This window comes from Drosophila biarmipes, chromosome 3R, assembly GCF_025231255.1.
Source record: "Drosophila biarmipes strain raj3 chromosome 3R, RU_DBia_V1.1, whole genome shotgun sequence".
NCBI classification, from domain to species: Eukaryota; Metazoa; Arthropoda; class Insecta; order Diptera; family Drosophilidae; genus Drosophila; species Drosophila biarmipes.
This window is the reverse complement of record NC_066616.1, coordinates 12,710,411-12,734,187: the sequence shown is the minus strand read 5'-3', so window position 1 is coordinate 12,734,187 and position 23,777 is coordinate 12,710,411. Positions and strand designations below refer to the sequence as shown.

The window sequence follows — 23,777 nt, the reverse complement described above, 5'->3', positions numbered from 1 at the left end:
TGAACGCTTCGTTTTTGGCTTTGGGCTTTTCGGTCTTTGGTTTTGTTTCGACTGCCAGGCCTCCATTGTGTTTTGCTTTCATGCCGTAAATTATTATCGCCTTTCCCCGCTCGAGCATCCAAAGGATGTAACGTCCCAACCGACCAGCTCTTCGTTGCCAGCTTGCCAACAGTTAGTATCTGTCTGCCTGCCTTTGGTACTTCCAGGACCTCTGTCGCAAGGATCCCGAAGTGCATGTGTGTGTCTGTGGGAGTTATCGCATACAAGCTATAAACTCACAGTCGAAGTAGCGAACGTTATAATTTATTTATGGTAATGCGTGCGCACACACACGAAAATGTCTCTGGCAGAAAGTTTTATGTGCTCCGTACCTCAGGACTCCGCATTACCACACCCAAAAAGTCGTTTCGTTTAACGTCCATGCCGAATCCCTTTATCTCGCTTTTAATTTTTCCGTGGCACCTTGCAGCTGAAATATTAAATCAACTTTTCCCCCACCACATTCGCGTCCTTTTTGGCCCCAGAAATCCTGCTGCGAGACGGCGGCGGCGACAGAAGCTCCTTTTGGCCACGTCAAATGCCAATCACAACATGACGAGAAATTTAATATACCAAATTGTAATGTCAGGAATGTTCGTCGACAAAGTCAATATCGAGATGAGTTCTTCGTCGAAAATGATGTAAGAGGGTAAAGGCCAAGCCAATGGCCGCCGGCAGGATGTCTGCCGAAAAATGGGGGAAAAGCAAGGTCGTCGTCGCCAGCATCACGCATTACGTATACGCAACGTAGGCCTAAGGAATACCTTTTGACTTCGCTTTGAGTGGGGAATCTTTTCAATTCGATTTTTACACAGGGAATGAAGTGAATGAAAAACAAATTTAACAAAACAAACAACTATTGGTAACCAGAATCGAAAGTAAAGTGAGTTTATTATCATTGAAAGTTCAGAGAGTTTAAGTTATTTCCCTAAAGGATATCTTTTGACAACGTTTTAAGTGGAACAAAGCCTTCGTTTTGTACAAATTCATAACATTAAAATTAGAATCAAGAGTTCAGTGAATTCTTAGATATTATTTACGTATTTCTCTTTACAATGTTAGTCTGGGAATTTCCATTTCTTTTCATTATGGAATTCCATCACATTTTCAGCATTTTTTCGGGGCTCTGCGTCAACCGCAGACAGCAATTAATATGCATAATTTGTAACTGTTTTTGTGTCCTCGAAATCACAGCGAGACTGCTGTCAGCAAAGGTTCGCCGGGTCCTTTGGTCCTTGAGTCCTTGGGCCATAAATAATGACAGCTTAACAGGCTGGCACTCATCCGCCAGACCATGCGACATCCCATTTGACATGTGCTTAGCTGCCATAAAGCCCCAATGCCTCAGTTCCCCGAATTCCTGCCGAGATCTGGCCATTGTGTCGAGTTGTAATTGATAGGCCAGGCGACAGATTCGCATCTTCGATTGGGGCCGAGGCTGGGGCAGCCGCACCTCTCGAAAACTCATTAGTTGCAGTATGTGGCCAGTGGCCAGTGGCCAGTGTCCTAACTGGACCAACTCGTCCGGGCATCATCCTGCAGCTATTAATTAAAATTGCACATTTCTCTCTCCGGCATCCTCGGCTCCCTGGCTCCCTGGCTCCTTGGCTCCATGGCTATGAAAATTTAATATTTGCCCGGCAGTAAATACAGATGTTGCTGGAGCAAACAAGGACTGACAAGCCAGCACACAGAGCTCGTCTTACATAATCAGTTAAGTGGCACACACATATGTACCGTGATCTCAATAGCCGGGTGGCTTTCAGCATGGGATAGTTCGGTATGGTTTTCCCAGCCAGTCCTCCAGCTGTTTGGGGCCTGCCGCACAACAATATGAAAGTGAAAAATGAGTTTACTCAAGTTTTCCGTTCCGGAGGAAAAATATTTTAGTTTCGCCTTAGCCTGACATCGAAGTTTTGTTGCTTCAAAACCAATTTGTCTTATTGGTGGGTGTCGCAGTGCAAGATTTATGAAACATGGCTCGGTTGGCCCTGTTGGCGCTGTTGGCAGAAGCCATGTAAAGTAGCTCTTAAGCGGAACCAATACGCCTGCCCCAAATCCGAGTTAAGCAGTTAATTAGCGTCGATGATCAAAGGAAAAACCAACTCGCATCCTGCGGCTGTTCTATCGCATTACAAGCTCGTGATGTTCATTAGATACACAGGGAAAAGTTTGAGTTTAAGAAGGATAGCATTTCATTAAAACCCATTATTAAAATTCCCAATTACAAAGCAATTTATTAATCGGACGTGACTAACATTTCTCTGCTGACTTTAAACTTGTACCAAAAGGCGTCTTGAGACTGTCATAACGAAATGATTATTTTGTTTTTATTTATTTCTATAAATTTAAATCTTTATAAAAATTACTTTAACAAAACTCCACTAAAAACATTAAATATATATACAAAAATATTCCTTTCTTTTTAATTCCCAACAGATGAGTTCATGTAATATATATATTGTATTTACTTATTTTAAATAAAATGTAGGTAGCTTTTCCTAATATACATAGGAGAGGCATGTAGTTCAGTTATAATTTCTTAAATTTAGCAAATTCTTTTCAAGTTTTAAGTGTTTGCCTTTTGAAACCGCCCCTAAGGCATGTAAAAACCGATTTAACAACCTTTCCACAAAAACACTTGTTTAAAAAATGCTAAAGTGGAATTCCCCCTGTGCAGGTCCAATGGATATTTAATTTTCTTTGTGTGTAAGCGATTTGCAGCATTTTTTAACCTTAGCTGCAGGCCATTTGCAGCATGTAGCCATACATCCAGTGGCTCTGTTCTCGCACACTTGCAGGCAATTTGCTAATGTGTACGTGCAGGACTCGACTCCTGCCACAAAGAAATTAAGCTGGGTGGTTGAGAGGCAGGTTTTTCGGGGAGCGGAGGAGGGGCTGCGATTGGCAAGGACGCGGGGAGGCCACAATGCGATAAGGGAGACCATAACGCAGACGCAAGCGGAATGCACAACAAGGCTGATAAGTGGGCGTGGGCCGGTGAATAAAGGAGTAAAGTGAGTAAAGTTTGCAGCGGATTCATAAGTTTTCCTGTTCGTTTGTCTGTTTGCCTGTATTTTTTTCGTCTTCTAGAGCACAGAGAAATTGGTCTGTCTAGTTCGAGTCATATTTTCCTCAGACCCAGAGCTGTGTCACTCCTGGGAAATTTTCATCGCAGGAAGGCGGCAGGAAAATTGCTGGTTTCAGACATTTCAGCTGCCGGAGTTCCCTCGCCATTCTTCGGTTTTTCGGTTTTGTGGCATGCAATATGCAAATCTCCTTAGCCCGGGAACCGTGGGAATGGTCCTGGCAATTGCAATGCTAATGAAAGCCAAAGGAACTGCACACCCAGCGAAGCCCTCTGTTCTGCGCACCTGAACTTCGCTAAGCTCCGGCTGGGAAGGACTCCACTTGGCCCGATTCCGATGCCCATTCCGAGCACCCTAAATAGGTGCTAATGCAGGGGCCAAATAGCCGGACAGCCGAATACTTATGTCGTTAGCTTTTACAGCCGTTTTTATAACTTCTCGGGCCATGATGATGTCCCTGCTGGCCATGATGTCCCTAACTCACACACACACACACACACTCTCTGCACCCACAGATCCTATTTAGCATCCTGCAAAGTTTCGCCTGCGTGCTGGCAATTTATGCAACAGTTTGACAACATAAAAGTTTATTACATAACTTGCACTACACACGGTGCGGGGTCAAGCGGGCGCTGAGACCAGACATTATCCATCCAGCGCCCGTAAAAATGGATCCTGACCAGAGGCGGGGAAAGCTGTAATTCAGCCACATTCTGATTTAGTTTTCAGTTTCGCTGGCGGAGAGGTGTCTCTACACCATGTCCATGGGATATAGTACAGTGTCTGCAGCACTAAGTGGCGCTTATACAAAATTATGCATATCAACTTTATGGCCGGCAGCCGTTTTCACACACAAAAAGCCACCAGACGAGATGTTTACACGCAGGGAGAGCCCCTCGCTCTGCATATATTACGCATTGTGTGCGATCCGGAGCCAAGTCTGAGCCATGGGCCCCAGCTTATTTCTATTTTACTGCCATTTTACTCGCATTCTATGCTGCGCTGCAGCGACACATCGCCCCAGCGCTCAAATTGCGAAATGCACAATGCAAAGATTTATTTTGTGCTGACAAACAGAGCGTCATTTGTTGGTAATCGATGGATAAGAGCTTCTGACTTTCAGAATCCCAGACTCGCAGTCACTAAGAGTGGCTGTTTGTCTGCCTGATTTTGCCTATACATCGGATGAAAACTGGCAGTGAATGACTGGGTACTGCGGCTTGGTTGGCAGCCAGGCGGAAATGTCGGCAAATCAGGCGCATTCCTTGCGATCTAAGCTAATTTATTATCATTTTTGCGACTAATGCGGAGCTTACAAAACGGGTCCAAATTGGACCGGGAAATGGAAATGTATACAATGCATAAATCATAACGGATTGCTATCCGCGCTTCTATCCCATCCCAGAGTGAGCGTGTATCTGTGGGATTTCTCTTCTTTTGTGCTTGATTAACGTCAACTGTTTATGGTTATTTATTTTGTGCCGCACACTTCGAGGCCGTTTCCCTTTGGCGGGGATTACTTCCGCCTTTCTGCCAGATAGGCCAGCAAATTACCTAGGGATACACAAAATATGATTTCATTTATATATGCGCCTGTATCGGTGGGGTTTCCCTTGAATCCTGGGCTGAAAACGATTTGCTTCACAGTTTGTCTTGAACTTTGGCAAGGAATCTCTGACTTTGGCCAGAAACTTTTCAATTAAAAGAAACTCAGGGAGTTGCCAGAAGGCCAGGCATGTGTCGAAAATTTCGGTGTCACGGCAATCTGTGAGAAATTTGAATTCCCACTTAACTGCAGACAATTTGGCTGTGTAAACTTTTCAAATAATTTATTCCGTTCGCCGAGCACTTGAAAAGCCAGAAGTTGGTGAAATAAAAAGTACAATTTATAGCGAGAAAATGAAAATGTGCGATTAGACGCTGTAAAAACTAAGCGCCGGGAATATAAAAAGGGCAGCAAAGGGAGATTTTAAGGACATCAAAGTGAAATTTATGCAGAAACAAGAGCTGAGGCTGTAAATTGCCTGGTTGTTTGTATGGGCTACACGCACGCGGAGCACGAATACAAGGACACATGTGGATTCGGTTTGGAAACTGCTTAAAATTCTGCGTATGCGGTGCCTGCCAAAAATTTCGAATGCCTTGTTTCGGCAAATTTTTCCTCTTTTCCCATGGAAACTTTTGCGAATCGCAATAATTTTGCTTGAAGGCCGCTAGACGAGCTGTGATTGTGTGTGTTGGGGCACACACACTGCCACAGCGGACTATTAGCACATGCACACACGCAGAGAGGGTCTCAACAAAGGCCGAGCAAAAAGTGCTCGGGGAAATGGGAAATGGGAAAAGGGGAAGGAAGCGCAGAGAAATAAAACCAAATGGCAAACAAAACAAACACAGCACAACACACAAAACGCAGTACAAGAGAAAATAATAAAAAGCGAGAGGAAGTCAAATTCTGCGAACCGAAATTTATACTCTCCTGAAGTTTTATCGAGAAGGTATGTATATTCAGTTGAGCAAATCAGTTCCATTAGAGTTAGGGGTTATCGATTGGTTCCGACAACCACCCGATCTATCTATCTCATACTACGAACTAAAATGTTTGTACTCTCGTAGTTTTTACCATAAATTATATTCAAAGTTAAAGAGCTTTGGAAGAGATTCAAAAACGTCTTTTATGAATTTTAAAAACGAGATGATAGATATAGCTTTAATCGTTACTTTTTATACATATTATTAAATAATATCCTCCCTTCCAATAATGCTGACTGCAAATACTTGATAAGGAGGAGAGTTCTCACCAAGCTCCCAACAATATTTGAATACCCCCAGCAAGGGTATGGAAAGAACTAGCCCAAAGCGAAGAAAGCTGGAGAGAAAGCAAAGCGCCAGGCAAATAATACATTCAAATGGGCGAAAAACAAAGCGACGACGTTGCGTCTGTGACTAACAGTCATCGATGAGGGGCGCTTCGGGTGGTTTTCGGGGTTCTTGGCTGGGGTTTCTGGGCGCTTCGATGGGTTCGGTGGGTTCGGGTGGTGCGTGCTGGCAGACCGACTGAAAGCAGCTTAGCGCTTACTTCATAGTTTACGCGCAGCCAAAGGACAACAAAAATGCCAAATGCTATTGATTTTCCTCGCTTGGCTGGTGCTTGTACCTCTCTGCCACTGGGTCTCCTCCCGGATCGGCTCCGATATCCGGCCAGGTGCGTGCCGAAGACCTGAACAAGAAGGGAGCCATGGATAGCCCAGCTCAGCCGGGTCAGGTCTTCGGTGTTGGGTCTTCGGAGACGGGAACACACGGGCTACTACAAATCGGATTTGCGTGAGTAATTGGCACGTCGCATTCGCTTTTTTGGGGCCAGAGAACGATGAGCGGAAAAAAACAAACAACACGACCGGAAGTTGTTGGTGTGAAACCTCAGCAACGACGAGCTGGGAAAAAAGTTGGGCAAATAAAAGCGCAATTGCGTTATATATGCCACGGAACACACCGAAAAAATTGGCTTTTTCCTTGGGCTTCTCAATGGTTTTTTATCCCAATGCAAAACTCTTAAAATGGATCTATGTTGTGGTTTCCGATTTCGAACCAATTCGGGGGAAACAGCCTAATTAAGAAGCAATTAAAGAATGTGGCCAGTAATGCGACTTAATTGGTTACATTTTCATAGCATACTTTTATGTTTATATTCAAAAGAATGAACGAAAGTGATCCATTGTATAAAAATAATATTAATTTTGCTCGAAACGAGGTTAATCGTCAGAGCGAATTGTTCTCATACTTCTTCTTTCGGATTTGATCAGTAATCGCCTTCAAAAGATACGACAACCATTTAAAAAGCACCCCATATCTGTTAATATCTAGCTGACGTTGATGGGTTTTTCTCCGTGCAGTCCGCACTCTTGCGCCTCGAAGCGTTGGCAAATGTCAGCAGTCAGCTTAAGGCGTATTAAGTAGGAGACAGACAGGAAGAGTGGCAAACTGGGAGGCGGAGACGCATCCGAGACTCAGACGGGGAATCCGAATCCGAGTCGTTGGGAAGCGGAGACAGGGAATAAATGGGACTGGATGGCTGGCTGGCTGCCTCGCTGGCTGCCGTGAAGCCATTTGGGACTTACCTCATCGATAAACTCGAAATCGCCGCCCGTCTCGCCGACGTACTTCTTCTTGTTTCTGGCCTCCGAGCTGCCAATCAGGCTGGATGACATCAACACCAGCGCCAGACAAGCGCTGGCAATCAGCGGCGAGTGCTTCATGGCCTACGTCCGGGAACAGGAACAGGAGACGACAGTGGTGGCTACGGAGGAAGTGCTTCCGCTCTCGCTGCTGCTAATCGCTGGTGTAATGTCCTGTGGAAAACTACGGACGCCCTCGGCTCCACGCACTCACGCACACTCACTGGCGGAATCCACGCACACACAATCTAGCAGCAGCTACGCTAAGCTATGAATGACAATGAGTTGGGTTTTGTTTCTGTTTCTGAACTCTGATTCTTCTTCTGTTTTTGCTCTTGCAATCGCAGGCGCCTCCGCGGATGAAGTGCAGCCTGGACACGGAACACTGGAGAACTGAAGGCGACGCGGCCGAAACGTAAACTGAGCGCCTTCGAGTCGAGCTGCTGAGTGGCATCCACGGCGGTGGGCAGCGTTGGAATTTTGCGACACTTGCTCTGAGGGTAAGAGTGCTGCCAGGATGCGCTAAGAGAGCCACTGGAACAGCAGGGTTGTCATGCTGCACAGCTACAAACAGAAAATATTAAGTGGAATATAATTAAAATGAAATATATATTTTATTAAAGTGTATTTTTAAAACTAGTTGAACTTACCAAGTTTTATTTGATGGCGTAACTTGTGAATTAACTTTTACTGTCTACATTATAATATTTTTCTTTCAAGAAGTATAGATTCAAAGTATCCATGTTTGATATACAAAGAAATAATTAGAAAATATATTTTACGATGTATCTTCAGTTAAAATATAACTTATTTTTAGTAGAACATATAGATTTATTTTTAATGTATATTTTTAAAGTAGCATTTCTTTAAATAAATATTTTTTATAAGTAGTAAGTTTCCAAAGAAATTCGTATTAATAGTCAATTTGAAGATGTTTTAATGTCATAATTAATGTGGTAAGTTTAAGGACTGTTTACCTATAGCTTTTAAGTATCAACTAAGTTTGCAATAATAATATTAATAATAATAATAAATATTAAAATTGCATACTCACTTTCCTAGAATTCTTCTCTCAGTGTACCTCGCTGCGTGTGCGCAATGCGGCCAAGCTCACTCTCGCCTCGACATGGCCGCCATCTCCTTGTCCTTAGAGCAACAAATGCCAAGCCCTTCCAGAATGCCACCACCAACAAAGCGGACAGCGACTAGTGATTGTCTAAAATCGATTTTGCGGACTCTCTTCTCTGGCCACCCATTGCCAGAGCTCTGGAATGCGGACTCGGGAGTTCTCTTAAGCCATAATTGCTGGAGCCAAGGCAGCGGGTCGTGAACCTGCCACTGGCGCCCAATGCGACTTCGCATCCCAAATGGACTTGAGCTTTTTTTGCTAGTGTCGCTGGCTGTTGATTTTTATGTATTGGCGCTTGGCACACTTGGACCACTGGTAACGCGGCCGCTGTTGGCCGGGAAACCCCAAAACCATTTAACGCGTCAGCATCAGAGCGTCTCAAAGGCTGGCCAACGCTGGCGAGGTCCTGTCGCTGGAGTCCCAGCCACGTTGTAGCCGGACCGAGGACGGAGGACCCGTAGGCTCTGTCAGTTTCAAATTAATAGCCACGCACACACACACCACACACACCCTGCGCCGCTGTGGGGTGTGCATTTATTATGTGAGTGAGCCTGTGCTTGCCTACTTTCGTCCTCGTAGCTGCTCCTCCGCTGCTTCTCTATTATAATGGCATCATTGACTTGTGCTTTGATGGCTGCTTTGGCCGGGACAGGGCTTTGGTGGCCCCACTTCGCGCCCTCCTCCCTGGTGTGTGTGCTCTGAAGTCCGCCTCCACTTGATCCCCATTTCGGCACGGACGGCTGGCGCCGGTTGCTGCCTTTTTTGAATATTCGGCTCACACTTCCCGCTGCTCGGGCCGCCTGTAGGTCCGCCCTTTTGCACTAGGGGCGCGTTACTTGCCGGAATTTGTCGGTGACCATGGGGCCTTAAAGTCTGCTTCGCCGCTTCTGTACTTCTCTTGTAAAACTTTACATTTTATTGGATTTCCAAATGATTTTCAATCAACAAGTCCATGTTATGCAATATGTAGTATGTGTACAGTTATTGTTTTCTTTTTCGCAGGCATTGCAATTGCTAATCAAATTGATTTTCACACATTTGTTCAATGACTCAATAAAATGGCTACTAGCAGGACCTGTGCTCCGTGTCACGGCTTAAAAGCTAAACATTGTACAATAGATACATGACACCGCTTTTAACGTGACTGCACAAAGCACATATTTTGATTATAAACACAAAACAAAAAATGGTATGGTAATGTGGTGGATTAATAATTATTTTTTGGTTAGTTACAAGTCTTAAACGCTTTCTAAACGAATGGAAATGCCTGGAAATGATTGTTAGTTTCGGCTGGGAAGAATCGAACCCTAAACGTAAAGTATATATATGTGTATTTGCGACGTGCAGCAGCTGCTTTTTGTTCACTGGGCGCCTAATCTTGCTAGTTCGTAATTTTCTCTAAGTCCTACATAAAAATATATATCTTGTATAAAAACGTGAATACTATTAGCTGTGCTGCTGCCGACACTTTTTTGGCCGCATTCATATTATGGCTATTAAAAATTGCTCTTGTGTCAGAGATTCCGTTTACGGTTTACAAATGCACTTTGAGAGATTCCATGCGGCTCACGATCCGACGACGCAATTCGGCATATCTACGCAAAAGCAAATTATTTAATTCTGGACAACTTCAACGAATTCCAAACTCACCTTTCCTTTATTTTGGCCACTTCGCGGGCTACCTCCTGATCGTAACGCTCCAGAATGGCACGGCACTCGGGTAGCGATAGATTTAAAAATTGAGCAACTTCATTACTAAAATAGAATGAACGGAAACTGTTAAAAAAAGTTCGGTAGACACATTTGGGTATGACTTGCCTGATTTCGTCAGTTTTGCGAGAGTCCACTAAAAACATACGAGCCACATCCTCATGAGGTCCCAAAGTGACGCGCGTTATCAGAGGATACTCGTCATCCTTCAGACGCTTCTGCTCGCCGTTGTCACGCACAATGAAGAGGGAAAAGTTTCCCGGCGAACTATCCACCTTGTATTTCTCCAGCACCAAGTTAATAACCTCTGTGGTTGTCACCATCGAGGAGACCCACACAGACATTTGAGAACCGTAGGGAGGCGTGAAAAACGACGTCTCCCGATTGTAGTAGTGACCGTTGATAGAGCACCGACGTTTCAGCTTGGTACGAGAACTGTTGAAAAAAGCATTTTAATTACAACACAGATATAAAAATCGAAGCTGATAGGTACAACTCACCGACGGTTGCCACTGCGTCGTTTGATGGCTGCAGCTCCAGTGCGCGGTGGTCTTCTCAGCACCACACCATCTTCCGTCACGTGCAGGCCAGCCGATCCATCCCCGTCTGGATCTCCAACACCCTCGCTGGCAGTGTAAAGCTCCTCGGTTTGCGTAAGTTCATCGCCAGCAGCAGCTCCACTCGTAATGGACGGAGCATCGGCACGACTTGACTCACCCTCGCTGCCGGCAGCCACATTTTCTTTGGGATAGCAGTCCATCTGGATTTTAATGTACCGCGGAGGAATATCGCTGCGCCTCATTGTGGCCAGGCGTTGAGGACGCAGCGTGGCCTCGTCGTCATCATCGCTATCGGAGTACACAAAGCAGCTGGGTCCCGACTTGGAGCGGTTGATGCCCTTCTCGAACAGCTGCCGCCCCTGTTGATATGGCTTCTTTTGGTCCCTGCTGGTCACCGTGGATGCGGAGGCCGATCCGCTCTTCTGCAAGGCATACTGACGCTGCGCGGAACGGGGTGAATCCACACTGCTGCGAAGATTCATGGTGTCGTTAATCAGAGCGGGATCTATGGAGCGCAACGCATGTTCGCAGTTAAAGCTTTTACTCATCACGGAATTCTCGCCGTACAGCTTGAGGGAATCGTGGATGCGAGAGGGATCTATTGGTTGATTACGCTTAAGGGTGCCATCGTTGGGCTCCTTAAAGGAGTTTGCCCCATTCACATAGTCCTGGTGGACACTGCGCTTAAAGTCCTCGAAATCCATGGGCTTCAGGGTGGTATCATCGCAAGTATCGTAATTATCCAGCGAAGTCTCAGTGGTAGACAACGTTGTGGTATTCTGCGTATTGGTATTGGCGGTCAACGAACCCGTGGCGGTCATAAAGTTGTCCGAGCTGCTGCTGTTGGTCGTGGCCGATTGAGTTGAGCTGGATTCTGTTGTGGTCGTGGTTTCCGTGGACGTTTTGCTTGGCGAACTGTCACTAGAGGACTGCGACGACGGAAGTTTGACCGGCATGGTTTCGTAGATGCGATCCTTCTCATTGTGACGTCTCTCCACCTGCAGCAGATCATCGATGTCGTCCCAGTCCAGCTTCTCGAGATGGTCCAGCTTGGAAGGCAGAGTGCTGGACACACAACTTGTGCTGGCCGTTGGGGCCTCCACCAAAGTGCCGGAGGAGTCCGTCGTGGTCGTATCCTCGTCGTCGTTGGAAACCTTGCCATTGGTCACTTCTTTGCTGTTGGCTGTGGTGTTGGCCGAGGCATCTTCTGGGGTAGTGGGCAGCTCAGAGATCTCGTTAAGGCTGCAGGAATCAAAAGTCATGCTCTCGGAAAGAGAGACATCCGTGGAAAGCTGGTCCACCTCTCCAGTGGTGGTTGTAGGCGGAGCCAAGGACTCGCTGGCCTCATTCTCCTTGTCCGAACTGCTTTCCTGTGGGTAAAATTTACGTGAGTTTTTTGATATGTGATGAACTACGAAGAAAACGTACATCGGCAGCCTTGGAGACGCGACAGGAGTTCCTCTTGCGCACTAAGATACGCTGATCGTCGTCCTCCTTGAGGTGAATCACTCCCTGAACGCCCCAGTAAACTCGAAGGGCTCCTTCCAGCACCAAGCGGTTGTTGACCTCGCGACTGCGTATCTCCAGGCTTTTGTTGTCGTAGAATTGGTTGTAGACCTGCCCATAAAAAGGGGATTAAATGAGTCATTTGTGCCCCGTTCGTACTGCTGAGTGCCGCACCTTTAGCTTGGACTCCAGGTGATCACGCGGCAGTGTGGGGCCATTGGCCTGAGCTCCAGCTGGCTTCTGGGCGCCCTTCAGCCCGTAGCTCTTGTGGGACTCCACCCGGGTGCCATGGCCAAACAACTGGGGTCCAAAGAGGGCTCCGTAGCAGGGCACATGGCAGTAGGGCACACTTTTGTGCTGGAATAGATAGATTGTGTATAGGGATTATATGACTAACAGGTGATCCCACTCACCTCGGCATGCTGGCCGGGATTCAGACGCTTGCCGCATTCCTCGCAGCGCAAACATTCCGGATGCCAGTCGTAGCCGAGCGATTGTTTACGTTCCGCTGTGCGGGGCACAAATAAATATAATTTACAAGTTATTTACGGATTGTTGTGTGTTTGGGATTGGGTTTGGAAGTGGGTTTGTGTGTGCGTGGGTGCCCGTTGTCTTACCGAAGTAAACGGGTTTGCCGCACTTGTGGCACTTCCACATTCTGGATTCGAAACAGGTCGGGCTAATACTACGATATCCTCCGAGAACGGGCGTGTTCCAGTCCTCCTACTCCTCCTCCTTCTCCTTATAAAGAGTTGTGACGTAAAGACGTAGTGAGTTGTATGCAAATGAGGCGATTCGAAGCGATGGACACGAAACGCAAATAGATCGCGAGGCGCGAGGGGGCAAACAGAAGGGGGCGTGCGACTCTGATCGGTCAGGCGGTCAGCTGCGCTGGAAGCCGTGCGAAACTCATAGTTTTATAAATGAAACTGGCACTGGGCACTCCCACACTCGGAGCACGGGGCAGGTGCATCGGGTTTCGGTGCGTTCTTGAGTGGATAATTGCACTAAAACCAAAACAGCACCAGCAGAAAGAGAACAGAACAATGAAATGAAAATCGCGCGTTGTGCAGCACTGGCTTGGCGTTCTTATTGGAGATACGGGCACCCTAAAATCCAGCTGTGCTATGGGTCTAGCTTGTTTACGGCTAAATTACCTAGCTAACTTGGTTCGGCGAGTTCTTATATGCAAATTACTAATAATGAGGGTGGAAATTTTGCTTTATTTTAATCACAAAGTGTTTACTCGTTTTCACCGATAAGAAATTACTTCATTTATGTAAGACGAAGAAGTGTTTTCAATTTATATATTTTCTAGCTATTTCCAAATTCTTTTAAACGTCCAGAGCCGGCATCACCTAAACTTATGGTTGGCAATGCTGCAGAGTTAACATTTATTGTTTTTTAAATATATTCACCACACTCCAACAGGTTTTTAACTACAGCTCTAAATTTAGAAAACCCCTGAATATTCTAGTTAATCTTTAAAAAGGGTTTCTCTTATAATAAAGAACAGAAAACACGGAAAACAAAAAAGCCCGCCAAAGCGCGACACTCGGCAGCTGCAAGATTTTATGGAGATGCTGCCACACTTTTCCCCGAGAGTAGAAAGTGAGACGTTTTAATTTGTTGTCTCTGCGCGCTGTGTAATTTCGTTTAATTCGGCCCGAATCGCGTAAATCGGCGAGTCTCGCTAATTTGGGCCAGTGCCCTACGTGTCTGGCCGTCGATTGTGGAGGATGCGAGGTGTCCCCCGACGTCCGGCAGCCCGCAATTAGGTTCCCCGAGAGCCGCCCTCGAAAGTCGCGAATCGAAATCTCCACTTAGCCAGGAAGGCAGAGCAGCAGCAACAGGCCAACGAAAACTCGCAGGCCTTGATTTAGCCAACAGAGCAACTTCCCCTGGGTGCTTTGTGCTTCTGGTCAGGATGCGCGCCACCATTGAGTTTGAGGAGTGCCTGAAGGATTCGCCCAGATTCAGGTGGCTATAACTTCCCTGATGGCAGCGACCCCCTGACACCGCCTCCCCCGCCTCTGGCTGAGATTTGCATTGTTCCATGTAGCGTGACTGGTTACTATCCAGAACCAGATACGGCCCACCTCCGCCTCCTCCACCTGAAAACGCGGCTTAATCATCCATCGAACAAACTTTGTCCCGTCAGCAGTGTGGAATGTACGAATGTGCCTGCCCCCCAATTTCCGCAGCTAATTGCCGATGCTCTCGTCTCGTTCCGTCGCTCCGCTCCAAGCGCCCCGAAGTTCGCCGCTGATTGATAAGATTTCACCCAAATTGCCGCTTCTCCACTAATCGCGTTCGAAGACAAAGCTTTCCCTCGTGAAACGGTGCTCAGAAGCGGGCATAACTAGTTTGCCCAGCAGCCCAATCCCCACTTCCCACTTTTTGATTCGATTTTAGCACCTGCAGCAGCTCCAGTAAAGAAGAAAACCGGAAATTAAGGTCTGGGTTCTTAGAACCCTCTTTGAGCTCAGTTGTTCCGTCATCTAGAGAAGACCTATACAAAACTGGGCTCATTAGAACTCGGTAGACCTCTTTCTTATTCAAAAACAAGCTACAACCAATTAGTGTAAATCATCCCAAGTCCATAAAAGCTAACCAATAATTGTCCCCACAATACAAACTACTCAGTTATGCTTCCCAAGATTGCATAAGGAATTCTTTATTTTGTATATAAAGATTATTATATTTGAAACTTTCCTTTGCCCAGTTTATTTTTTAGGCAAATAAACTTAAATATTTCTGACTAATTTCCGTATTCTCCTAGAACGGATAAACTGGCAATATAATTATCATCGAAAGCATTAGCGTACTGCGCATTCGGCTAAATCGTGGCAACTACAAGATATAGCTTTTAAATTCGTTTGTTTTAGAATCATACATGTATATTACGAGGGTGGCGCTGACTTCCTAAGATAGTCACTTTAAAACCAATATAAAATCTTTCTAAAAACCCATGATAACCATAGATACATTCAGAAAAACTTCTCCGGAATGCAAACTTCCGCTTAAATTTACAATACATTCAGAAAGAGTACGTACGAAAGTACTTTGTAGAACATCTACAAAGTTAAAACAAAAGCAGAGCCCGACAAATCGATGGAATACACAGGGGAAAAGGCGAGAAAACGCCGAGCAAGACGCAACAAAGTGATACAAAAACTTGTCCCCGGGGAGAAGACGGGGTCTTCCCTATTCCGTGGCGACTCGACTTCAATTGGAAGCGCAAACAGCGCTTTAATAAGTCCGCATAAATTAAAAGTGTCAACATAAACAGAGGCAGAGCGCGGGTCTGAGTGAGGGAATCAGCCGCTGGCCCCGCGATAACTTCTTTGATTAAGCTTAAAGATTATATTTACCCTGCTCAGCCAGTCGAAGCCAATTTTAATCATCATCAGCTTACCCACGCCGATGCCCATCTTTTGTTTACATCCCGGCAAGATTGTGCTAACGTTTTCAATTTGTTTTCTCGCCAGGCAATTTGTGTCCAAGGAGGAGAACGACATCGAGCACTTGGAGCAGCGTCTGGAGAAAATCATCAAGCTGTGCAATGTGGCCGTGGACTCGGGCAAGGAGTATGTCAAGAACCAGAGGTAAACAACTCACTGCGCAATATCTGCTCCTCATGCATATTCATTTGCATCGATTCTCGGTATTTTTGTTCTCCCCCAGCGCCTTCGCCATGTCCTTGTGGGATCTGCAGCAGCACTTTCTCGACAACAAGAACGCCCACAATGCGCTGGGCAAGCTGATTCACTGCTTCCAGGTTGGTCTTTCGTTTGAGTGCCTGTTTTGCTATATAAACCTCATATCCTGATTGCTTTCCAGGAGATGAACAAGTTCCACACCATCCTGTTGGACCAGGCTAGTCGCACGGTGCTGAAAAATCTCAGTGTGTTCGTCAAGGACGACATCAACCAGGTGAAGGACTACAAGGGGCATTTTCTCAAGGTCTCCGAGGGCTATGACAATGCGCTGATCAAAAACGCACAGGTGGGCTTGGCTTGCAGTCAATAAGCAGAGTTTACTTAAGATTACAAATCGGTTCTTTTATTGCAGGCCAGCAAAAACCGACCACAGGAGATGCAGGAGGCTGCCAACATCCTGTCCGCCTCCAAATCGTGCTTCCAACATACCGCTCTGGATTATGTCAACTACATAACGCTGGCGCAGGCTCGCAAGGTGCCCTCCATATTGTCCACGGTAAGGAGGGGCTTATCGCCCTATGAGTACCATGAATGGAGTGCCCCCGACCGCTAAGTAAATAAGTTTTCTGATTTGTTATTGCCATTACGTCACTGTTGAGATATCAATGTGAACTGGTATATGTACAATGTGCCATATCTAAACCCATTGATCAGCATGTTGAGTCAGTGGTGCGCTGGCCAATTCGCTCAGTTGTCTATCGGGAGTGCTCGGAGTTGGATAGTCGCTGTTGGAGAAGGCTGGATAACAATAGCAGCCATTCTTTGCATTCGGCACGTTCTCATGCTGCTCTCCTCTGCTCTTTTTTCGGCAGCTGTTGGACTACTATCAGGCGTGCGTGACCTATTACCACCAGGGCTTCGACCTGTGCAACGACTTCGACGAGTTCTTCAAGAACATCAGCGAGGACTTGAATGCCCTGCGCGGCGACTATCAGCAGCTGGAGAAGGCCATGCAGAACCGCCACATGAGCGTGAATCGCTACTGCGACTCGAACACCAACAGCACCTCCAACAAGATCGAGGGCTATCTGTTCAAGAAGAAGTCCAAGGGCTTCAAGACCTGGTGCCGGCGATGGTTCTACCTCAGCGATAACCAGCTCGTCTACAGGTGGGTGCACTCTGCCTAATTACCGCCACTCATTTTGCCCATCCAGAAATGCCATCCCATCTGCTTGCTTAGTTAATCAATCGTCTTCTTTTCGTTTGCAACTTTTGATTTTTGTGATGTTTTTGTTGTGGTGTGAATTGTGATGTGTTGTGGCCGTACGCTGAAGTGATTTGGATTCGCATTGCAGAAAACGCAGCAACGAGGATTCGTTCTCGGTCATGGAGGAGGATCTGCGCATCTGCAGCGTGCGCCCGGTGAACGAGGGCGACCGCCGTTTCTGCTTCGAGGTCATCTCGCCGACCAAGTGAGTGTTTAGTGTCTGATTTGCCAGAGAAATGATTTACTGACTTTGCTCCTCCCTTTCCAGATCCCACATCCTGCAGGCCGACTCCGCCGACATGCTGTCCCTGTGGATATCCGCGCTCCAGCACAGCATCGGAGCTGCCATTCAACATGATTCCACGCACCACTCGCGGCCACAATCGACGAACACGCCCAACAACGCTCTGCCCGCAAAGCGTAGAATGTAAGTTTGAATCATCATCAAATTCCATTGTTTTTTATGAGCAATTTCCAACAGCCACTGGGAGGAGTTCCTGAAGATACCGGGCAACGCTTACTGCTGCGACTGCAAGAGCCCCGAACCACGGTGGGCCTCTATCAACCTGGGCATCACGTTGTGCATCGAGTGCTCCGGAGTGCACCGGAGTCTGGGCGTCCACTACAGCAAGGTGCGCTCCCTGACGCTTGACGCCTGGGAGACGGAAAACGTGAAGGTGATGATGGAGCTGGGCAATGAGGTGGTCAACCGCATCTATGAGGCACGCATCGGTGATGACTGTGAGCTCAAAAAGCCCACTGAGCAGTGCGAGATCGGAGTGCGCGAGGCTTGGATAAAGGCGAAGTATGTGGAGCGACGGTTCGTGTGTGGAATGCCCAAACCGCAGGAGCTGCTGGCCAGCGAGACGGCCGAAGTGCTGAGCATAGACAGTGGCGGCGTGGTGGAGGACGGTGAAAGTGGCGGCAGTGGCATCGCCAAGCGAGCCACACTCTCGCTGGGCGGCACGCGGAAGTGGGCGGTCAAGAAGCTGCGGAGGAGGCAAAAGCAGAGACCACTGCCCAAAACATTGAGCGACGACCCGAGCATCTATAACACAGCCAAGACGGGCGACGAGTTGGACGATGACGATGATGATGAGTCCATCAACATTCCCTCGATGTCACTGAGCATCTCGCGCGATGATTTACTGGTGATTGGCGACGACCTGGCCCTGGACAGATTGGAAACTCCCGGCATTCTGGGCAGCGATCAAGAGAGCACCGATGGCGAGTCGGATGTCGAGACGCCCGAGGAACTGCCCTTCTCGCAGCTGGACGCCAACCAGCTGCTGTACATGGCCTCCGTGGTGCACAATCTGCCGGTGATGTGTATGGCCTTCGCTTTGGGTGCCGACAAGGTCTGGAAGAATCCCCAGGACAGGCAGCGGTCGTTCCTGCACCAGGCCGTCATCTCCGGCTCCGTGATGGCCTGCGAATTCTTGCTGCTAAACGGAGCAGCCATCGATGCGGTGGACGAGATGGGTTACAGTGCACTACACATATCCACGGCCAAGGGTCACATCGCCCAGGTGTATCTGCTGCTGAAGCATAAGGCTGCCTACGACCTGGCCTCCAGTGACGGAAAGAAAGCGCTGGACATTGCAGTGGACCAGGAAAACGCCGACATTGTAACGCTGTGAGTGGTTTAATAAGGCAAGTACAAAACAGATACTAAACAAGTTCATTTCCAGACTCCGATTGACACAACTGAATGACGAGATTGGACCCAACGACGAGTTCAACGGGGAAGATGAGACGTACAAGAATGTGATGAAGGACTTCTCCAAGTTGCCCGCCAGCCAGACGAGGGTTCTGCGACAGCGCCACGACTCAAACACCCTGGAGTCGCAGCGCAGCTCTCTGACCAACTCCGACTAGCAGTGGGCGATGGGTCGCAGGAGTTAGGAACCTACTCGTTATCAAGGATGTTGTTCCGATCAGTAGGCTAGGGTGATATTGGATTGTTATTGGCTTTATAACGCATTAATCAAGTATGTTACACGGTTTCGATTTCCAAGAAAGTCGGTACGGGCTTGTTTTTCTAGGTAATCTCATTTGAAAAGCGCTTCCGATTATACAAGAAAATACTATTTACTGCATTTTGCACTCGAATGGCGGGCATTGACCATTCGTTTTCTCTAAAGCGCATTTTGAGTCCCGTTTTTGGCATTTAGATTAAGTTTAAAGTATTCGTAGAAGAGTTGAGTTTATTAAAAATACGTGTATTTGCCTATCAAATTGTACATCGTCTTATGTGGTATTTATTAAACGATATTGTAAAATGTACTTCTAGCTATATGGTATCCTGTTAAAGAGCTGTTCCAAATGTTCCGATTTGTAATTGTTTGCTAAACTGTTTAACGCTGCATGTTTTCTAAATGTTTTAACGCTATCATGTTGATGATATTTGGTGCCAACTGTTCTGAGCACTTCAAGTTCGCGAATAAAGTTGTAAAATATTCAGAGGAAAATTTGTCTTTCAAGGTTCAGCAACAATGGGGGACCGATTTCTTGATTTCACAACCACGAGGACTATTCTACGACGCGGCCTGAAACTCCATTTCGCTGATCTCGGGCTCAGATATGTAGTCCGCGGATTTGTTCTTAGCCTTATGCATGGTCGTCACGTGACGTTGGACAGCACTGCGGTCGTTGAACTGACGCCCACACTGCTTGCAGGAGAACATGACGCCGGCGTGGGTGACCAGGTGACGGCTGAGGCCTGAAACATGGTTAAAGCTGCGCTGGCACAGGTGGCACTTATGCGTCCGCGAGTTGCCCATGTGCACGCGACTAATGTGCTGCTGCAGGTTGGACTTCTGGGCAAAGCAACTCGAGCATTGGGGGCACTGGTGGCGCTTGGCTCCTGTGTGGGTGTCCATGTGACGCTTGAGCACTTCGCGCTGGGAGAAGGACAGTTCGCACTCGGTGCACTTGAAGGGTTTCAAGCCCGTGTGGATGATCATGTGGCGCTTGAGGGAGCTGGCGCAGGACAGCTGCAGCGAGCAGCTGGGACACTTCAGCGTACCGCCCTTGCCGCTCTTCAGTCCCTTGATGTGGGTGTTGTGGTGGCGCGTCAGCAGTTTCTGCGTGGCAAAAGCCACGGGGCACAAATGGCACTGGAAAGACTTCACTGTGTCCGTTACCCGCCCGGCTTTTGGTTGGGGGCAGCCGGAGGACTGCTTGAACACCAACTCACTCGACCTTTTTCGTTTGACGGACGTCTGCTCATCGTCTTTCATGGGTTCCTTTTCCTGAAAAATTGATTGCAATTATAATAAAGATAAAAATAAACGTAAATTTACGTACCACAATAATGACATTCTCGTCGAAGTTAAAGACCTGTTGCTCCTCAGACATCTCCTCGCCCAGGTTAAACACAACCACGTCTTCGATTTCCTCAGACTTCTCACCACTAAACTGGATCTCTCCATCTTCCTTGACTAAGCAAAATGAGATGAAAAACTTATACTTTCAGAGGAGATTGCCACTCACTGTTGTAGGAAGTAATTTCGTTGTCTTGATCAAATTCGGGAGTTGGGTCCTGTTTTCGATCCTCCGCATTTATAATGTAGATCTCGCCATCCTCGGTGTGCACCACATCCCCTGACCCAACCATTTTGATGTCTCTGAAGTCCTCCCCGTCCTCCGTGGGCACTTCTTCCTCCAGTTCGAGGGCGTCCAGATTAACTTCGTTAGCACCCAAGGAGTTTGAGTTCGACTCCAGTATAAATTCTTCATCCTTTTCCGTCTTCATGGGCAGTGACACCTGGGCCTTACTGGGTGAGCTCAGTCGCCGTTTGGGAGGTAACTTTAGCTTTTGTCTAGGCGAGGAGGAGCCCTCCTTGGCTTGCGCCTTCGGGTCCGGTTCTGAGCCATCCAAGGGCTCCCACTGACCGGCCCGCTTTTCGGTTAGGAACACCTCCAGTTCGCCCAGGAGCATGGCCAGCTGCTCCTTTCGCATGTCTTCGCTGACCTCGTGGCGCAGCTCATCCCGCACCTGGTTGCGCACCTCCTCGGCCAGCTCCTCGCGCACCTGACTGCGCACCTCCTCGGCGAGTCCTTTGCGCAGCTCGATGGTCAGTTTGGCTCTGAGTTCCAGGCGGGATTTTACCAGCCGCTTGTTGAACTCCGCCGCCTGCTCCTCCTTGAATGCCTCGCGCCATTTCTCGTCCTCCAGCTTGCGCGCTTTGTCCTGCGCCTCGATGAAGGCGATGGAGTCCTCAAACTCCAGCTCGTCCTCGTCGTAGTCGTCCGGATCCTTGGAGAAGGCGCGACTCCGCTTGCCCAGGCCCAGGAGGCGGATGTGCTTGCGCAGCTTCTTCTCCGCCCACTGGCAGCGCTGTCGGAAGAGGAAGGACTTCTCCAGCTGGTAGCGGCACTCCTGGCATATCCGCTTCGGTAGACTGTCCGTCGCCTTGGCGTCCAGGGCGACGCAGGCCATCAGGCGCACGGGAATCGAGAGCTGCGTGTCGTCCTCCTCGAAGATCGCGTACGCATCCTGGTGCTCCTTGAGGCACAGGCGGCACAGGGTCGCCAAGTCGGGATACGACGGCGGCGCGTCCATGGCGTCACTTAATTTGGGCAAAATCAACGTTTTATTTACACGGCGGCGTCTCTCGCATCGCAAAATAAAAAAGCAAAAAATAATGTGACCGCAGGCAGGGCGGCAAAAAATACCTACTTTCAGGAAGACCTCTGGCCAACACTGCCTTACTTTTTTTAAATTCAAAACGTTTTTATTTGATTCTTCAAATTACTTAAATTGTTTACCTTCCCTTCAAAAGGATCTAAAAGTTAAAAAGTAATTCGCAGTTATGCTCAATTTTAATTCCCTTTTAAAAATCATAAAGTAGATTTTTCTTTCATCGGCACTAATCATCGTATGTAAACACATGTCAAATTATATTAGGAATATCCAGACCTTACAACCTAGTTTTATTGCAAACATCTAGAATGCTAGAATATAATGAATATCATCATTAAACTATTTTCGTCAAGAAACATGTACGAGCAAAAAAAATGTTTATAAATATAGGCACGATACAAAGTACAAAGGGCACGTAATTCTAACAGTTTGCAAGTCTATTGGTAAAACAATTACGATACTGAGCTATTGAGCTTTTCCGCTATTTTGAGACGGCAGCGCACACATTTGGTGGGTTCGTAGTTGCTCGTGTGGGAGTACCTTCTCGCCAAGCACCCGTGCTTCAGGCAGAGTTTCTCTGTCTTCTCCCTCGGGCTTAGAAAACGCACTTTCACGCGAGAACGCCCCTGTCTTTTTACAACCTTCTTGGCGGATTTTTGTTTACTGAGAAAGGCATCCCTGTTGAACTCCTCCCGCAAATGGCTAAGATGCGGGTCGTTCATGTTGATTTCGACCATGGGAACGGCGACAGAAGAAGAGGAAGCTTGCTGATTGCTGGGCTCGGGTTCGTCGTCTGTAAGTATGAGTTGAATGCTATACAGGATTTCGTGTAACTGGGTTAGAACTTACCCAGTACCTCCACCACGCCGACATCGTTGGTTTCCTCTTGGTCCTCGCCTGCCACTGATTCATAAAAGCCATCGGACTGGTCTGAAGCCATATGAGTATTCGAGCCAATCCTTAAATTGGATCCGGAAGCCATGCTCCCAGTGCAGTGGACCTGTTCGCCGGCAGTCTCGTTGCGCTTGCGCACAAAGTAGCTCTCCAGCTCGTAGAACAAGTCGTCCAGGACGCTCAGACGCAGATGCTGCTTGGCCTCGGCCAGGATGACCTCCTCCAGTTCCGCCCGGAGCTCCAGTTCGATTTCTGCCCGCACAGCCTGTTTGCAGGTGGTGAGGAGCTCCTTTTTGTAGGCATCCAACTCGGTGCGAATGTGCTGGGCAGACTGCTGGCGCCACTGGGCGTTGTTCTCAGAACAGGCCGTGCTGTTGCATCCGGCCACATCCTGCAGGGCATCGAGTTCCTCCGCCACCTCCCCCAGATTCGATTTGACCCCCTGCCGCAGCATCGCCTTGTGGCGCCTCAAACGCCGATCGGCTACCTGGCAGCGGCGACGGAAGCAGTGCATCTCCTCCAGGCGCAGACGGCAGGCGGTGCATATGTGCTGCGGCAGACCGTCACCGGGCTCGATGTCCAGCGAAGTGCAGGACATTATCCGCAGGGCAGCCGTGCCAGTCCCGAAAACAGGAAAGTTGGCGTCCTTCGAGAGGCACAGGCGGCAGACATTCATGATTGCTTCGCAGAATAGCCGGAGGAAGACAGCTGGACACCTGATTGGGGTTTCACGTGGGATTCGACACGATTTATGTTAAAGAAGAGCCTTCTAGGGAATAAATTTTAAACAAAAACACTAAGCCATTACGGATTTACAAGACTCGATAGGTTTTAGCAAGCGTGAGGGCGAAATATCGCAGGTTGGCAGCCCTCTTTTCGATTAACCACTAGATTTTTATAATGTAAACTGCTTTTCGAATTAGGGCGGGAAAAATATTATACAATACCCGAGACACAAACCACCAGTCTGGGACTTCGCTTGAATTTAAGGACTCAATCTAGAACTCAAACCATTTATCTTTAGCTGGCAGGGACACAAACCATTTATCTAAAAAAATCCACTTAAAAAATTCAAAAATAAATATTAAAGTCACTGAA

The 23,777-nt window shown here is 47.6% G+C and overlaps 5 protein-coding genes across 9 annotated transcripts in view; 1 reads left to right on the top strand and 4 right to left on the bottom strand.

The window, feature by feature from the left end:
• LOC108031451 (proteoglycan Cow) overlaps window positions 1-7,777 on the bottom strand; it is a 46,858-nt gene extending 39,081 nt beyond the window's left edge. Inside the window, exon 1 of one of the 2 annotated variants that reach the window (XM_017104885.3) lies at window positions 7,247-7,777. In XM_017104885.3, the coding sequence (XP_016960374.1) occupies window positions 7,247-7,384 (138 nt within the window). In that variant the 5' untranslated portion in view covers window positions 7,385-7,777. The remainder of the gene's footprint in view (window positions 1-7,246) is intronic. The other variant, XM_017104886.3, reaches the window with a different exon arrangement.
• A 1,548-nt stretch (window positions 7,778-9,325) lies between these two features.
• On the bottom strand, window positions 9,326-13,248 carry LOC108031981 (serine-rich adhesin for platelets). The gene is made up of 8 exons (XM_017105776.3): window positions 12,826-13,248; window positions 12,622-12,716; window positions 12,383-12,565; window positions 12,131-12,319; window positions 10,643-12,072; window positions 10,251-10,577; window positions 10,083-10,187; window positions 9,326-10,027 (listed from the first exon to the last, which is right to left on the bottom strand). The coding sequence occupies exons 1-8, from the start codon at window positions 12,863-12,865 to the stop codon at window positions 9,967-9,969; spliced, it is 2,430 nt and encodes an 809-aa protein (XP_016961265.1). The 5' UTR covers window positions 12,866-13,248; the 3' UTR covers window positions 9,326-9,966.
• A 549-nt stretch (window positions 13,249-13,797) lies between these two features.
• On the top strand, window positions 13,798-19,608 carry LOC108031756 (arf-GAP with coiled-coil, ANK repeat and PH domain-containing protein 2). 2 transcript variants are annotated; one of them, XM_017105461.3, is made up of 10 exons: window positions 13,798-14,188; window positions 15,700-15,816; window positions 15,896-15,989; window positions 16,052-16,216; window positions 16,283-16,426; window positions 16,743-17,038; window positions 17,205-17,342; window positions 17,406-17,564; window positions 17,619-18,773; window positions 18,829-19,608. In XM_017105461.3, exons 1-10 carry the CDS (start codon window positions 14,136-14,138, stop codon window positions 19,013-19,015), a joined length of 2,508 nt encoding a protein of 835 aa, XP_016960950.1. In that variant the 5' UTR covers window positions 13,798-14,135; the 3' UTR covers window positions 19,016-19,608. The 2 variants fall into 2 exon arrangements, with proteins under 2 accessions (XP_016960950.1, XP_016960951.1); XM_017105462.3 differs by having other exon boundaries at window positions 13,799-14,188; window positions 17,226-17,342.
• LOC108031757 (myoneurin) lies at window positions 19,327-21,781 on the bottom strand. Of its 2 annotated transcripts, none has more exons than XM_017105463.3 (3): window positions 20,633-21,781; window positions 20,447-20,580; window positions 19,327-20,391 (listed from the first exon to the last, which is right to left on the bottom strand). In XM_017105463.3, the coding sequence occupies exons 1-3, from the start codon at window positions 21,702-21,704 to the stop codon at window positions 19,675-19,677; spliced, it is 1,923 nt and encodes a 640-aa protein (XP_016960952.1). In that variant the 5' UTR covers window positions 21,705-21,781; the 3' UTR covers window positions 19,327-19,674. The 2 variants fall into 2 exon arrangements, with proteins under 2 accessions (XP_016960952.1, XP_043949926.1); XM_044093991.2 differs by having other exon boundaries at window positions 20,447-20,571.
• A 259-nt stretch (window positions 21,782-22,040) lies between these two features.
• On the bottom strand, window positions 22,041-23,533 carry LOC108031180 (uncharacterized). 2 transcript variants are annotated; one of them, XM_017104400.3, is made up of 2 exons: window positions 22,635-23,533; window positions 22,041-22,578 (listed from the first exon to the last, which is right to left on the bottom strand). In XM_017104400.3, the coding sequence occupies exons 1-2, from the start codon at window positions 23,353-23,355 to the stop codon at window positions 22,238-22,240; spliced, it is 1,062 nt and encodes a 353-aa protein (XP_016959889.1). In that variant the 5' UTR covers window positions 23,356-23,533; the 3' UTR covers window positions 22,041-22,237. The 2 variants fall into 2 exon arrangements, with proteins under 2 accessions (XP_016959889.1, XP_043950250.1); XM_044094315.2 differs by having other exon boundaries at window positions 22,371-22,578; window positions 22,642-23,533.
• Window positions 23,534-23,777: the final 244 nt, after the last annotated feature.

Bases quoted from the DNA above. Each gene is read 5' to 3' on its own strand.
- LOC108031981 (XM_017105776.3), bottom strand. From the start codon at position 12,865: ATGTGGAAGTGCCACAAGTGCGGCAAACCCGTTTACTTCG. The intron at 12,717-12,825 runs GTAAGACAACGG...TGCCCCGCACAG, and splicing joins CGGCAAACCCGTTTACTTCG to CGGAACGTAAACAATCGCTC. The intron at 10,578-10,642 runs GTGAGTTGTACC...TTTTTTCAACAG, and splicing joins CGACGCAGTGGCAACCGTCG to TTCTCGTACCAAGCTGAAAC.
- LOC108031756 (XM_017105461.3), top strand. From the start codon at position 14,136: ATGCGCGCCACCATTGAGTTTGAGGAGTGCCTGAAGGATTCGCCCAGA. The intron at 17,039-17,204 runs GTGGGTGCACTC...CGTACGCTGAAG, and splicing joins GATAACCAGCTCGTCTACAG to TGATTTGGATTCGCATTGCA. The intron at 18,774-18,828 runs GTGAGTGGTTTA...GTTCATTTCCAG, and splicing joins AACGCCGACATTGTAACGCT to ACTCCGATTGACACAACTGA.
- LOC108031757 (XM_017105463.3), bottom strand. From the start codon at position 21,704: ATGGACGCGCCGCCGTCGTATCCCGACTTGGCGACCCTGTGCCGCCTG. The intron at 20,581-20,632 runs GTGAGTGGCAAT...CATTTTGCTTAG, and splicing joins CGAAATTACTTCCTACAACA to TCAAGGAAGATGGAGAGATC. The intron at 20,392-20,446 runs GTACGTAAATTT...TCAATTTTTCAG, and splicing joins ACGAGAATGTCATTATTGTG to GAAAAGGAACCCATGAAAGA.
- LOC108031180 (XM_017104400.3), bottom strand. From the start codon at position 23,355: ATGAATGTCTGCCGCCTGTGCCTCTCGAAGGACGCCAACTTTCCTGTT. The intron at 22,579-22,634 runs GTAAGTTCTAAC...TCATACTTACAG, and splicing joins CGGCGTGGTGGAGGTACTGG to ACGACGAACCCGAGCCCAGC.